Here is a 16,190-nt window from a genome sequence, read left to right on the forward strand (position 1 = left end):
CATTATTCAGACACAGTATTTCTGAGACTACATTATCCAATAGGACCTTCATGTTTTTTTTTCTTTTTATGACAGAGATCTGGTTGCTATTTTTAACAGGTTGAGTAAGTGCATAGAAACTTCTGTTTCTTTTTAGTGTGTCTTTCGCATTGTCACCATCATCTTACATTCAGTTTTTTCCTTTCTCCATCCTGGTTTGAGTTGGATGACTCACTAATCATTTCAGCATAGTTCATCATCCAATGTACATACAGCAGAAATAACCTGCCAGCTTTGTTCCCACTCCCACCCATCCATGGATTTCATAGGTTGGATACCTTTCCCATCACTAAATACAATATGGACTTTGTGCATTTTACCAAACCTCCAAAACTAGAAAACTGGACTAAAGCATACCATACTTTATATCAGTTTTTATTTAGAGTTTGCTCCTAGAAGTGAGTTTATCATAATTTGTTCCAGATAAAATCAGCCACTTCACAGCATAGACAACTTCATGGATAGTCAGAGGGTGATTTTCATGGATCACAGCATGCATTTTTGCTTTTTAACTATCATCAGTTGTTATGGAAAGTCATTCAAATATGGGATTACATTCAGTGAATGTTTTTCCAGATTTGAAATGTTGGTGTTAGAGCTTCCCTCCTGTGGTTTCCAGATCCTAAATTTTCAAGAAATTAGGTTAAAATAGCAAGTTAGAAACTGCTGTATTATTTAAAAATTTATTTTTCACTGCAAGACTAATCTTACAGAGAGAGAGATACAGACAGACAGACAGACAGGCTTTAACATCATTTTAAGATAGTTTTACAAAGTCATTTCCTCAGAAACTAGTACAGCTGAAATAGAAGATCCTTTTTCGAAAAGAACCAACCAGCAGAAAATAAGTTTACTTTTAAGGAAAAGTAGATGAACTATAGATGAAATAGTATCCAAATTAGTTGTTGATGAATTTTCTGTGAATGCAATGGTTAAAAGTTCTGCTAGTTGAGAAGTTACAGATTAAGGTTGGATTTTACCAAAAAATGATTCTCATTGCAGATAATTCAACATCAATATGATTGGAGGAAAAATTTGATTAGTGAAATAACTAAAAGAAAGAGAAATTCTGAAAAATTCAGTGTTTGATGAATATACATCTTTGCATAATTGCAGGTATTTGAATGTAGATGTACATTCATCTGGTAAATTTTAGAATTTAGAAATGATCAGAATTTATGGGAGTTTAGCTGCTGAAAAATTATTGAACTTTGAGAAACAAAACTTCCTGAATTCAATATTGATTGGGAAAAAGTATATGTTCAGTCATAACTGATGGCGCAAGTATAACTGCAAGTATTATGTTGTGCACATGGTTTTCATTTGGTTGCTTCTGATGTTATTTATAAGAATACTAAGTCAGATTCTGATGAAGTTAATTTAACTAATGACTCTTACAATAACGATGAATTTGAAGGTAGATTCAAGGATGGTGATCTAAATGTAGATTCTGCAGTTACATATGTAGTCAATAATTTATGTTGATTTACAGGAACCTGAACTTTGTGATATAGCTTCTATCGCAGAAGGCTCTTTCGTTGAAGAAAATTAAAAGCATTGGATATCTTATTAAAATGGAAATTCTCAGTTCATTTTGTAGATTTAAAAAACAAACAAAAAAACATGAGAAATATTTAAAGAAGAACATTATCATCAATTATAGTTTATACAAAGACAAAATGGAATAACCTTTTTGCAATGTTAGAAATATTCTTGTTCTTTAAAAATTGAAGCAACCTCAGAATGAATTAAAATAGGATTTGAAAAATTAAGTTGCAGTGATGTAACCTTGGTCTTTGCAGGTGTATTTTGTTTTTTATTCTAGAAAAATTGAATTGACAAATTACACCACAGCTCCTCTCATTGAGAGAATTTCTATTTAAAATTAGAAAAGAAAAAAAAAAAAACCCTCAGAAAAAAGGCAGAGTGGCAAAGGAATCAATAAAGTATTTATGTAATTTCTTTTAATTTTGGATGCACTTGACCTGTTTCTACTTTTTGCAAAATATCACAAAGAAACTGTTTGAAAATTGTTCATTACTTTGTCAGAAAAATCCCCCTTCTTCTTATTCTCAATATTAAGTCATGAGATTTGAAGCGCCTATTCCATCTCTACTACACAGATTAAATGTTGCTATTAACAAGGTTTTTGAAAACAATCCAAAGAACTGGAAATGTTTGAAATTTCTGCACAAACTGTTTTATCCTCCAACTTCCATAGAAACAGGTTTTTCTGCATAAAATTGAAATCAAGTTTGAGTAATGACACTATCAATAATGTATGCTTTTTGAAACAATACTATCTATCTGATTTAAATATTCTTTGCATATTCCAAGAAATTTTTGTCTTAATTTTCTTTTTTGTAGAGGTAGTCGATAGCTTCCGCTATCTGGGCGACCAAGTTAGTAGTGGGGGTGGGTGCGCTGAAAGTGTAGCTGCTAGAATAAGAATAGCCTGGGCAAAGTTTAGAGAGCTCTTACCCCTGCTGGCGACAAAGGGACTCTCACTCAGAGTAAAAGGCAGACTGTATGACGCATGCGTACGAACAACCATGCTACATGGCAGTGAAACATGGGCTGTAACTGCTGAGGACATACGTAAGCTCGCAAGGAATGAAGCCAGTATGCTCCGTTGGATGTGTAATGTCAATGTGAATACCCGTCAGAGTGTAAGTATCTTGAGAGAAAAGCTGAACATTAGAAGCATCAGTTGTGGCGTGCAAGAGAGACGATTGCGCTGGTATGGACATGTGGTGAGAATGGAGGAGGATAGCTGCGTGAAAAAGTGCCACACCCTAACAGTTGAGGGAACCCGTGGAAGAGGTAGGCCCAGGAAGACCTGGGCTGAGGTGGTGAGGCAAGACCTTCGTACATTGGGCCTCACCGAGGCGATGACTACGGACCGAGACCTTTGGAAATGGGCTGTGCGTGAGAAGACCCGGCAAGCCAAGTAAGATCGTTGCCAGTGCCCCTGGACTGGTTCTTGTGCGGGTGGCACATGAGATGCACCATTTTGAGCGTGGCCGTTGCCAGTACCGCCTGACTGGCTCCTGTAGGATTTTCGAGCGAGATCGTTGCCAGTGCCCCTGGACTGGCTTGTGCGGGTGGCACATAAAAGACACCATTTCGAGCGTGGCCGTTTTCGTGCGGGTGACACGTAAAAGCACCCACTACACTCTCTGAGTGGTTGGCGTTAGGAAGGGCATCCAGCTGTAGAAACTCTGCCAAATCAGACTGGAGCCTGGTGTTGCCATCCGGTTTCACCAGTCCTCAGTCAAATCGTCCAACCCATGCTAGCATGGAAAGCGGACGTTAAACGATGATGATGATGATGATGATTAGATTTTCTGTACAAGTATACATTTTTTGATAAAATAATTTTAATGCTTATGATTCTTGACTTCTAATCATACTCTAAGTTAAACACTTGAGTCATAAAATAAAAGAGTTAAAAATGAAAATCAATAGGTCTATTTCCAGGAAATTCTTGGAAACCCAGGATATTTGTTTTCTCCTTCTGATTTCTCTGAAGTAATAAGTTTTAGATTTAAAAAATTGGGAAGCTATAGTTGGAACTACTTGTGACATTGCATTAGTTCAAGTAATCTTTTCTCTAAGCCTATTGCAACATTCTCCAATAGTCTCTAATAGTTTTTCCTCCAATTCTATACAGAATTTCACACAACACTTTGTTCTTCTAAATCTCATTGTTCAATATGTAGCAAATCACCAGGTGCACCATATATATGTTCACTGTAGCACATGTAGATCAATGACTAATTAACATAGCATAATTTGGCTATTGTTAATCAGAAGTTGAAGGTCACATGTACTTAGCTCTGCAGTTGTGAACATGCAGTACTGGTTGGCTGGTGCCCTATTTTAAAAGTTAGGCCTCTTTTTTGATTGAACACCATTAAATGGTGTTCATTATCAATTCTGCTCCATATAAATAAAAATATTTTTAACTCTTTTGTTACCATATTTCTGTTGAAATACACTGTCTTTGTTTCTATTAATTTTGAAAATAATGATGAATTTAGTGAAATAACTTTGTCATTATTAAGCTGGTATTTAACATGGAATTTTAATGGAAGGTTTTTAAAACAGGAAATTTGTGTCATAGAAGCAAGGGCAGTCTCAGGAGGGTTGATATTAAAAGGGTGAAAGTATTCTTGTTTCAAATGAAAAAAATTGTTCTTAATTTTAATGCTACTTGTGAAAATAAAATACATTTTTACTTCTTTCTCATTCAAAATTTAGGTGGTAGAAGAAATGATGGATTGAAAGCAGCCGATATTGTTCCAATTCTTAGAGAAAGAGTTGCATATCTTTCAGGTAAGTAATTTATTTCCTCATATCTTAGCATCAGAATTGTTTCTTTTTAAGAAATCAAAAATTTCTTGTATAAATAGTAGTAAATTATTAGTTCATAATACATTACACCTAGTAAAAAAAAAAAATCATTAGTAATGATTGGAACCTGTGTTTAATGTATGTTTTTCAGAACTTGGTTAAGTGATTCCAGTATGGAAGTACAGTAGTTCGTGTTTGCATATATGTTTATGTGTATATGTGTGCATATGCCTGGTGCCTTGTTGTGCTCAAGAAGACCCATACTCATAGCAGAAGTGTTAAAACTGGTCCCTCTGGTAGTGTAAAGCTCTCATGGCAGTGCCACATAAAAGCATCCATGCAGTGCCATGTAAAAATGCCTGTGTGGTGCTATGTATAAGCATCTGTGCAGTACCACATAAAAACCCCCATTTGGTACCACATAAAAGCTCCTGTGTGATGCCACTTAAAAACACCCATGCAGTGCCATGTAAAAGCACCCAGCACACTCTGTAAAGTGGTTGGTGTTAGGAAGGGCATCCAGCTGTAGAAACCATGCCAAACCAGACTGGAGTCTGGTGCAGCTTGCCAGCCCTGGCCAAACCCTTCGACCCATGCCAGCATAGACAACAGATGTTAAATGATGATTATGCACAAGAGTGCGCGCACACACACACACACACACACACACACACACACACACACACTCTATCTTATAATTACTAATCTAAGACAAATTGTGTGTGTGTGTATAATTTTTAGAGGTTCTATTTGCCAAACGATTTGTTCTAAGATTGCATTGTGAAACCAAGACAACTGCATTGTTGTAGTTTTGATAGTAATTTAAATTGTGCATATATACTATTATATTCACCTTTGTTTTACTTTGTTGTATTACAATTGAATGTGTTTGTGTGTATAGTTGGGGTGTGGTGTGATAGTGTATTAGAATGTAATAAAAGTATTAGTGTTTTAGAATGGATTATGTTTGTGCATTTCTCATTTCTTATGAATTGATAAGTTGTTAGTATGTGTACATATAGTTCCTGAGGTCACCTTCCTTATTTTAAGGATGTGGGTTTGTGGTTAAGGCTCAGTATAATTGATTTCTTATATAGGCATGAGTTTGTAAAGCTCTAGCAGTAATGGGGCTGTGTTATAGTCATGACTTCATCCTGAGACAAACTGGCTTCAACCAGGAACAGTATCCTACTGGAAATTTTCTGTTGTTATATTTTCTCCATCTTCCTTGAAAATTCATGAGATCAAACTGAGACATGATTCATATTGTGCTCACACACTTATCTTTAGAAGGTTCAGAACACTATTGATACTATCGTCTATCTGGGAATTGAACCCACGACCTCACAATCGTGAATGCAACACCCAGCCACTAAGCCATGCGCCTTTACAATGTGTGTGTGTGTGTGTGTGTAATGCACTCCTAAAAAGAAGAGGTAGTCAGAAATAGAATGCATTTTATTATAGGTCTGCATAATCAAGGTTGACAGGGGACTAGATAACAATAGCTTCAACTCTTTGACTCACATTATTAGAATTCTATTTCTTTTCTGCTGCTTGCCAACTGGACACATGTTTAATAAAATTCTTTGGAGTTGGATATTATATTTGATAAGTCACATGCCCTTATAAATTATAACACCTGGAATGGTGACAGGGTTTCATTTTAAATATTAATTTATAGTTAACCAAACAATGTGGATTTAACAAACTAAATTATTTTTTGTTATTTGTTATTCATTCTCAAATGCTTCTTGCTTGCTTCATGCTGTTGCTTGATGGGGCTGAGGCTATCCCAGGTTAGTGGTCTCAGAGGTATCATTGTGTGTGGAGTCGACCAGGTCCACCTGTGTTCCACATCGCTGGCAGTCTTGTACCAGTCCCTCTGCATCCTTCAAGATCTAGAGATCTTCCTTAATCACATCCAGCCATCTGCTGCAGAGCCTGATACAGGGCCTCTTCCAGCCTACAGCTGCTGTGTTGAATGAGAGCAAGGCCTTGGTAGGATGATCAGTGGGAGGCAGAGGACATGTCTGTATCAGCACCTGCGGTGGGAGGCAGTGGGTTGATGTGAGTGCACATGCAGTTCTTTGTTAGTAACACAATGGTACCATCTGATGTTCTTGATGGGTCTGAGGTCTTTGCTCTTGAAACTGTTGACCCTCTTTGCCAGGGTCTTCACAAAGGACCACACTTTTGTTCCATAGAGGAGAATGGTGGAGATCAAAACATTGTAGATGTGGAGCTTTGTCTTCTGGGAGATAGAGCAGTGGTACCAAAGGGGCTTCCATAGGAAGTACATGACCCTGGTGGCAAGATCACACATTTGAACTGTTTTGTTTTTCACTAACTTTGGCTATAATGTACCTCACTTGCTTTCCCAATAACTGGTTGGGAAATATGTATTTTTTCCTGTTTCTGGTTTCAAATTAAAATTGCCAATTTAAAAGATTTGTCTAATTGTGCCATTTCCTCTTTTTAATGTTTTATTAATGTAATATTAGGTTCTTGTTACAAAGGAAGTTAAGTTTTATTTTGCAGAGAAGTGTGTACACACAAACACACACACACACACATGCGAATGAATGTTCACATATTAATTAGCTGATTATTGTATAAGTGTATGTGTGAGTGAGTGTGTGTGTATGTGTGTATATATATATATATATATATATATGCGTGCAGGTGTGGCTATACACAAGCATGGTTGACTGTGATTAAGAAGCTTCCATCTCAACCACATGGTTTCAGGTCCAGTCTCACTACATACCTTGGGCAAATCTCTTCTATAGACCCAGGCCAACCAAAACCTTGTGTGTGAATGTAGTAAAACAGAAACTGAAAGAGGTCCATCAAATAAATAAATACATATATATATACATACACACACACACACATATATATATATATATATATATATATATATATATATATATATATATATATATATATATATAAAATCATCATCATCATCGTTTAACATCCATCTTCCACGCATGCATGAGTAGGTAGGACAGTTGACAGGGGCTGGTCAGGTAGAAAATCTACCCAAGCCTACTGTGTCTGTTTTGGCAGGGATTTTATGGCTAGATACCCTTCCTAACACCAACCACTCCACAGAGTGGACTCGGTGCTTTTTACGTGGTACTAGCACAGGCGAAGTTAGTTTTGGCAAGATGTTTACAGCTGGATGCCCCTCCAGATGCCAACCACATTACAGTATGGACTGGATGCTTTTAAAGTGGCACCAACATTGGCAGGGTAACCAAGTAATTCACAAGACAAGGAATTATGAGAGGGGCAGGGCATGTATCAGAGGATGTATATTTTTACGCACACACACACACACACACACACACACACCCACCATCATCATCATCATCATCATCATCATTTAATGTCCGCTTTCCATGCTGACATGGGTTGAGCAGTTCTACACAGATATAAGAGTTAGAACTTGTGATCTGCCCGCGGACCTTTTTCTTTGTAAATTTTTGCCTGCCACACTAAAACCTTTCCCCGCCCCTGTTGTTAACGAATGTCATTTATTTTTAGTATTCTGTGAAAATATGTCTGGTCGTGGGGAAATATTACCTTGCTTGGAAACAGGTGAAGGTTGGTGACAGAAAGAGTACCTGGCTGTAGAAAATCTGTCCTAGTAAACTTCAATCCATTGCAAGCATGGAGAAGTGAGTGTTAAAGTGATGACGATGACGATATATATATATATATATATATATATATATATATATATAATCAGTTTCCTTTTACCAAATCCACTCACAAGGCCATTTCCCTATCATCAGAGAAAGAAAGTCACTCTGGATAATGTGGTTCTTGGTATACTCTGCTCAGTGACTGGCAGAAAGAGGGGATGGTCATGACTGGAAGTCTTTCATCACAGATAAGTTTGATCAGAGTTGACTTAAGGCTAAAAAATAAAAAGACAGTTAAAACAGCAATGAACTAATGAGAGAACCACTGATAAAATGATACAAATAATATCCAGCTTATCTAACCATAGCTGCAGTTTCTTCTATCATATCCCTGCTTGATCAAATCTAGTCTGGCACCAAATGAATGACTACAGTAGGAGCTTTTATTTTTGCAAGACAAGTTTAATCTCAAACCTAAAATAGATTTTGTAATATATGCCTATATTGTTCATAGATATTTATCAGTATTGTTTTCCATGTGTTTGCTGCTTTTAAATGAAACAGTCACTATTCATATTGCTATTTTCTTGTAATCCACTGAGAAGCCATGTCAAGCTTGTCCATTGATTTTTAGACTAGGGGATTATTATCTTGCTTGGAAATGAGTGAGGGTTAGCATCAATCAGGAAGGGCATCCAGCCATAGAAAACTCTGTCCTTACATAGTTTTGGTTGATCTGTGCAAGCATGGAAAAGTAGACAACAAAATGATAAGTAGTAGTAGATGTACTAATTAAGAATTTTATATGGCTATCACAGAAAGTGAATATTGAATACCAAGACAAAATAATATATTAAAGATGGATAAATTCAATGTTAAGTCGCTATTCCAAGTTATATGTTACAATGAATTTCTTGCAAACAAGCAATTTTCATACACTCATAGATTCACTCACTCTTGCAGTAGTGTATTCATACATCCTCTCACATTTCACTTACTCACATGGCGGTGTGAAAATACAGTTCATACAAAAGGAAAGACTGAAGAAATATGAAATGGGATGATATAAGATAGATTGGTAATATTATTTTAATAGAACATATATGTGGTTGGAGCTTATCAGGACTGTCATGTGTGATTACTCTTTGTTTTGTTGAGGAAGTAATTTGTATAACTCACTTCTTTACTAATTATAACAGAATGTTTAATAGTTAATAATTCTACTTGAATTTGGGATAAACCAAATTTAGTAGCATTTGGTAATTAGCATCAGGAAGTGTAGACCTGCCCAACTACGTTATCGTCACAGGCTACTGAGACATCATCATCATCATCATCATCATCATCGTTTAACGTCCGCTTTCCATGCTAGCATGGGTTGGACGATTTGACTGAGGACTGGTGAAACCGGATGGCAACACCAGGCTCCAATCTAATTTGGCAGAGTTTCTACAGCTGGATGCCCTTCCTAACGCCAACCACTCAGAGAGTGTAGTGGGTGCTTTTACGTGTCACCCGCACGAAAATGGCCACGCTCGAAATGGTGTCTTTTATGTGCTACCCGCACAAGCCAGTCCAGTGGCACTGGCAACGATCTCGCTCGAAAATCCTACAGGAGCCAGTCAGGCGGTACTGGCAACGGCCACGCTCAAAATGGTGCATCTCATGTGCCACCCGCACAAGAACCAGTCCAGGGGCACTGGCAACGATCTCACTTGGCTTGCCGGGTCTTCTCACGCACAGCACATTTCCAAAGGTCTCGGTCAGTAGTCATCGCCTCGGTGAGGCCCAATGTACGAAGGTCTTGCCTCACCACCTCAGCCCAGGTCTTCCTGGGCCTACCTCTTCCACGGGTTCCCTCAACTGTTAGGGTGTGGCACTTTTTCACGCAGCTATCCTCATCCATTCTCACCACATGTCCATACCAGCGCAATCATCTCTCTTGCACACCACAACTGATGCTTCTAATGTTCAGCTTTTCTCTCAAGATACTTACACTCTGACGGGTATTCACATTGACATTACACATCCAACGGAGCATACTGGCTTCATTCCTTGCGAGCTTACGTATGTCCTCAGCAGTTACAGCCCATGTTTCACTGCCATGTAGCATGGCTGTTTGTACGCATGCGTCATACAGTCTGCCTTTTACTCTGAGTGAGAGTCCCTTTGTCGCCAGCAGGGGTAAGAGCTCTCTAAACTTTGCCCAGGCTATTCTTATTCTAGCAGCTACACTTTCAGCGCACCCACCCCCACTACTAACTTGGTCGCCCAGATAGCGGAAGCTATCGACTACCTCTAGTTTTTCACCCTGGAATGAGATAGAAGTTGTTTCCTGTTTGTTTACAGTGTTTATTGCACCTGAACATCTGCCACAAACAAAAACTAACTTGCTAGTTAACCTGCCTTTGATGTTGCTGCACCTCTTATGTGTCCATAGCTTGCACCGGGTACATCTTATAGAGTTACTACCTACTCCTTTTCTACATACTGAGCAGGGCCATCTACCTGAAGGGGTTTGTGTTTTATCTACCTTCCTACTTATTAGGATTTTGGTTTTAGCTAGGTTGACTCTAAGGCCCTTCAATTCTAGACGATGCTTCCACACCTGAAACTTCTCCTCTAGTTCTGATAGTGACTCCGCAATTAGGGCAAGGTCATCAGCATAGAGGAGCTCCCAGGGGCAACCTGTCTTGAACTCCTCTGTGATTGCCTGGAGGACTATGATAAATAAGAGGGGGCTGAGGACGGAACCTAGGTGGACCCCTACCTCTACCCGGAATTCATTGCTGTACTCATTTCCAGCCCTCACCTTACTGGCAGCATCTCTGTACATGGCTCGCACAGCTCTCACTAACCATTCTTCTATCCCAAGTTTCCTCATTGACCACCAGATAAGGGATCGGGGGACCCTGTCAAAGGCTTTCTCCATGTCAACGAAAGCCAGGTACAGCGGTTTATCCTTGGCTAGGTATTTCTCCTGCAACTGTCTCACTAGAAATAAGGCATCAGTAGTGCTTTTACCTGGCACGAACCCAAACTGCATCTCATCTAAATTGATTCGCTCCCTAATTAGTTGGGCTATGACCCTCTCTGTAACTTTCATAACCTGATCTAACAGCTTGATGCCTCTGTAATTATTTGTATCTAAAGCGTCACCTTTACCTTTGTAGCAGTTGACTATGATGCTGCTGCACCAGTCATTGGGTATGACTCCTTCGTGTATCACCTGGTTCGTAATACGGGTGACTAGGCTATAGCCAACACTGCCAGATATTTTGAGCATCTCTGCAGTGATTCCTGATGGGCCGGGGGCTTTCCCGGTCTTCATACTCTTAATTGCTTTATCTACCCTGGTCCTATCAACTCGGATAGCTGGTCCCTCTATTGGGTCGACATACGGCAGGCTCTCTTTCTCCCATTCATTCTCTTTATTAAGCAATCTATCGTAGTGGCATCTCCAGACCTCTTTCTTTGCATCCTCATTTAGTGCAAGCGTACCATCATCCATGCGAACACATTTCTCTCCTACAACATCACTATTCTCTCTCCTACACTGTCTTGCAACACGAAATACCTCGAGTCTTTGGTCCTCACGGCGCAGAACATTGGCAAGTCTTTCCTTATCTGCTTCCCCTCTGGCTAAATAAACCTGTCGCCTAGCCTCCCTTCTGGCACATTGGTACATGTGACAATTATGTTTTCTATATTTGGGTGTTAGATATCTAAAAACTTGAGTTGTGAGGAAGAAGTGGATGTACTATTGGCTAGCACAGAACTATTGACCTAGAAGCAAATAGACACCCAATTTCATTTCATGGTTGAGTGATTTAGCATATTAAGTGAATCAGCCTGCTGTAATAATCTTTAGAAGCAAATCTGTTGAGGAAGTAATGTGGTAGTATGAGATGTTTTTTAATGTTTATTCATAAAATGATGTAAGCAGAAGTCAACGTTCACCTATTCCTGATCAGCTGAATATGATGAAGATTCAAATATTTCACTGTTGTATATGTATGTAGCCTTTTGCGAGATTAGGTGATTGTAATTTACTTTTAAATTACTACTGCATAAATAATTTTAGTTAAGTTTCAAACACCAAGTAGAACCTCGCATGTATGTGATCATCACCATCATCATCATCGTCATCATCATCATCATCATCATCATCATCATCAATTTAAGTCTGCTTTCTATGCTGTTATGAGTTAGATGGTTCGATAGGATTTGATGGATTGGAGAACAATGTCTTACTTCTATCTTTCAGTTTTAGTATAATTTCTATGGGTGAATGTTCTTCCTAATGCTAACCATTTTACAGAATGCTTTTTTCATGCACCAGAACTAATGAGGTCATTTTGTAGGTTACAAAGCTGAAAAGAGAATTTGAGAAAGAGAGTGATGACTTTTGATGAAGTGTGGAAAGAAGTTAAAGTGTATGTGTGTATACAGTTAAAGTGTATGTGTGTGTACACCTGTACACACACATTTTATAAGCTGTAAAGTTTATATAAATGACTCAAAGGCTTAGAGTTTCTTGTAATGGCACTGATCAGACTAGAGTAGAAATTACATACGAATGTTGCTGTAATTTAGCCCCAGGAGATATTGTTTTGAGCTGAGTGGGGGTGCTGGATTCCCTTGTTCGAAAATATAAGGACACAGTGTGTGTCGTATTGCCAGCTGGAGACGATGTCTCCTGGGGCTAAATTACAGCAACATTCGTCCTAAACCAGGACTGCCATGTTATGTTGGCAAACAATCCTTTCTCATCACTTTGTCCTACATGTTCTTGGGTCTGCCCCTTCCACATGTTCCCTCCACAATTAGAGATCAGCACCACTTGATGCAACTGTCCTCATTCATATGCAGTATATATATATATATATATATATATAATTTAACTTCCCTTTTTCCATTCTGGCGTGGAACTGATGAGGTGGAGGGTTGTACTGAGCTCCAGTGTCTGCTGTGCCCTTCTTAATGCCAACCACTTTACATAGCATATTGGGTGCTCTTTTTGTGGAACCAATATGATGAGGTCACTAGCTACCTGCAAAACAAGATCCCTTAAATGGGTGGGTTACAGTATTGAGCGATATGAAAGTATGAAAGAAAAACTGGAGCAAGTGTCTTGCTGAAGAGGTGGATATATGGCTTCCCCATCTAGAGAGAATGAGAGAGATGTAAGGTCAACGTACAAGGTGAATATGAGAGATAGAAAGAGGGAAGTATAAAAATAGTGGGTTGGTTGGTTGGTTGGTTGGTTGGGTTGGTAAGTGCACAAGAGTGGAATTAGTGTGACAGATGATTAAAGGTGGAGATTGAGTTGGATGCAGTGAATATGCAATGTATATATGTGTGTGACTGACTGACTTTGTATTTCCCTTATTTACATCTCTGCTTGCTTGCTGATTGTACGCAGTGGCTTAGCTAATTGTGTTATTTGTTTCCAGCTCTTCATGTAAGCATGCTTGGACTGTTTGCTGTTTGATAGATAGTGAAATTCTTACTCTACTTGGAGATAAGTGGGAGTTGGCAATAGGAACGGCCTCTAGCCACAAAAGACTCTACTCCAACATACTCTCGTTGGGCCCATGCTTGCACAGAGATGTTAAAATGATAAGGATACACAACGCGTACCCACACGTGTCTGCCCATTCATTCTTGACCACTTCCTTCCATTCAATTCAACATGTGAAATCGTTAATCCAGACATGCTTTTTGCTCTCTCTCCATTTTCTTTCCTCATTCTTTTTTGTTGAAAAGCATAGAATCAAAATGTCAAGATCTTTTCCACTTTCCCTGAATGTCAAACGAATATACCATGTTTATTGTTCCTTCACCTGTCTCTGTCTTCAGTTTTTTGTTTTTTTGTACACCTGACCCATGTGTATGTGTGTGTGTGCATACGCGTGCACATGCAATCACACAAGTGCAAAACATGATGGAGAAAATAGCACACAAATACTAAAGGTAGAATTTAATATAGTTTTATTGAAACCTAAAAGCCTCACCAACTGTTACTTTGAGTTTTATACAGCTGATCTTGAACCAGAATGAAACATAGAAACAATATATTAGGTTAAATACTACATTGCAAATCAGTTGACAAATAAGCCAATATACATTTAAAGCTGATTGGAGAGGAGGTTGTCGCAGTTTCAGAATCAATGGAATCTGTTGGATTGATTGTTGGTAAAAATATATAAACATAATAAATGTGTTAATTGAAGTTGAATAAAATGAAGCCTTATGTCTTGATAAAGTAATATGGACATTATGAGTTTAGCTTCTGCCAAGAAAAAAAATAAGCAAAATTCAATTTATAGTTTGGAGAGCATAGATAAATTAAAGCCACGATAAATGAAAAGCAAGAATAAAACAAATAAGTGAATTTGTTATAGAGGAAAATATAAAGAATATAGAGGAGGAAAGAGATGATTTTGTTGGGGGTGGGAAACCAGTTTGAATGAGGCTGTGCTCTACAGTAACTTGTAGACATCAGTTCTTGAAAAAATTGTGCAAGAAGGCACAAGCCACCCCCACCATTTTGGAATGTCTGCTTGATGGTGTGCAAGAGATAAAGCGGTCACTAACCTTAGTTAGGTCACTAGCACTCATACTAATGTTAAAGAGTGTGCTGGAGTAATACTTATTTATCCAGAGAAAGTCATTGACAAAAGCTTGGCAGATAGGATGATGTCAGTTTCTTCCTCAGAGATGAGTGTAATGGCTTTGGCAAAATCTAATACTTTGAGAAGTAGAGGGCTGGTAATGGAAGTGTAGTAGCTCTTAATACCAAACTGGAAGAACTTGCTCCTGTACTTACTGGTATGTTTTCTAACTATCCAGTGACTATGATATGTTATTCTAAAATGGTAAAAGTAATTCTGTCTTGACTTTTAGAAGAATCCTGCCTAGTAAGTCTTAACTAATTTTACTTGTGTGTTTTTTGTTGGTTAATAAATCTAATTGAAAGTTTGCAGTTGAAATTATTCTTGTGGTTCTTAAAAGTGACGGAAAAAAAAAATTCTAAGGGAATGATTTGAAGACTCATTTCTGACATGTGTATTGATCTGGAAGTGATAACATATTTTTACCTTACTGATAGATGTTTGTTCACGTATTCTTGTTCATTATTTGTTTTTGTAGTGCTACAAGCTTACAGTAAGAATGTTTGCCAGTTTTGTTAAGGTTTTTAGTCTTATCCAAGCTGATAATGAAATTTGATTCTTTTTTAAGCTGAAAGTTTCTGGAAAGAAATGCTGGAGTTCCTGAACTTCATTTTTTTCGACAAGTTGAAAAAGGTTCTCTTCAAATGTGATCAGTAGTTTGTTCATAAGGCAGTTATGACTCTAATCCAATGTGTTTCCTCAAGTTGGATTGAGTCTTTTGATTAAAATCTATCATTTTCTGCATCAAGTATTTGTGGTATACTTTCTTAGGATTATAAATATTCTTGGTTGAAGAATTATGGTGTATAAGTGGCTGGTTAGTGTATATGCCAAAAGGGAGCAGTGTGTATGTAAGCATTGGAGTTACCTGTTCATTAGAACATGCTTTGGCTAGGTCTGAGTATCAGTATGTCTGACAAAATACTCTTTGTTTTAGTTTGAAAATATGGCAGGAACTAATTAGTATTTTGATATAGTTCCTTGTATAGAGATAGGTAGAAAATAGACTAATGAGCAGAAGGATAGTTTGACCAATAGGTGGTAGGTAGGGTGACAGGGGAAGGTATGTGGTGGTGATGGTAGTATTATTGATAAGGAAGAAAACGTGTGGTGTGTTGATGATAGTGATGATGATGATGATGATGGTGGTAATATTAATGATCATAGTGCGTAGTGGTGGTGATGGTGGTGTTGGCTGGTTGTTAGGTGTAGAGATGGTGATGAAGTGACATTTTTATGGTTATGAGTTGTTAATGGTGGGGTTGACAAATGCTGTACTCATGATGATAATTGGGTTTTCTCAAACCACAATGTCTTGGAGCAATGATATCTCATTGAGGTTATCAGGAAAACAAAAAAATAGGAACAAAATGCAAACAAAAATACCTACACCCAGCATGCCAATATATATACACACACAAACACCAAGCACTCTGAGGAGATAGTACACATAATCATGCAA

The 16,190-nt window shown here is 38.1% G+C and overlaps 1 protein-coding gene across 21 annotated transcripts in view; it reads left to right on the forward strand.

The window, feature by feature from the left end:
• LOC106875262 (kalirin) overlaps positions 1-16,190 on the forward strand; it is a 549,719-nt gene that overhangs the window by 88,802 nt on the left and 444,727 nt on the right. For all 21 annotated transcript variants that reach the window (XM_052965684.2, XM_052965690.2, XM_052965687.2 and 18 more), the window contains one exon: positions 4,303-4,377. In XM_052965684.2, coding sequence (XP_052821644.1) covers positions 4,303-4,377 — 75 coding nt within the window. The remainder of the gene's footprint in view (positions 1-4,302; positions 4,378-16,190) is intronic.

This window comes from Octopus bimaculoides, chromosome 2 (genome assembly GCF_046866305.1).
Source record: "Octopus bimaculoides isolate indiv1 chromosome 2, ASM4686630v1, whole genome shotgun sequence".
Classification (NCBI taxonomy): domain Eukaryota; kingdom Metazoa; phylum Mollusca; class Cephalopoda; order Octopoda; family Octopodidae; genus Octopus; species Octopus bimaculoides.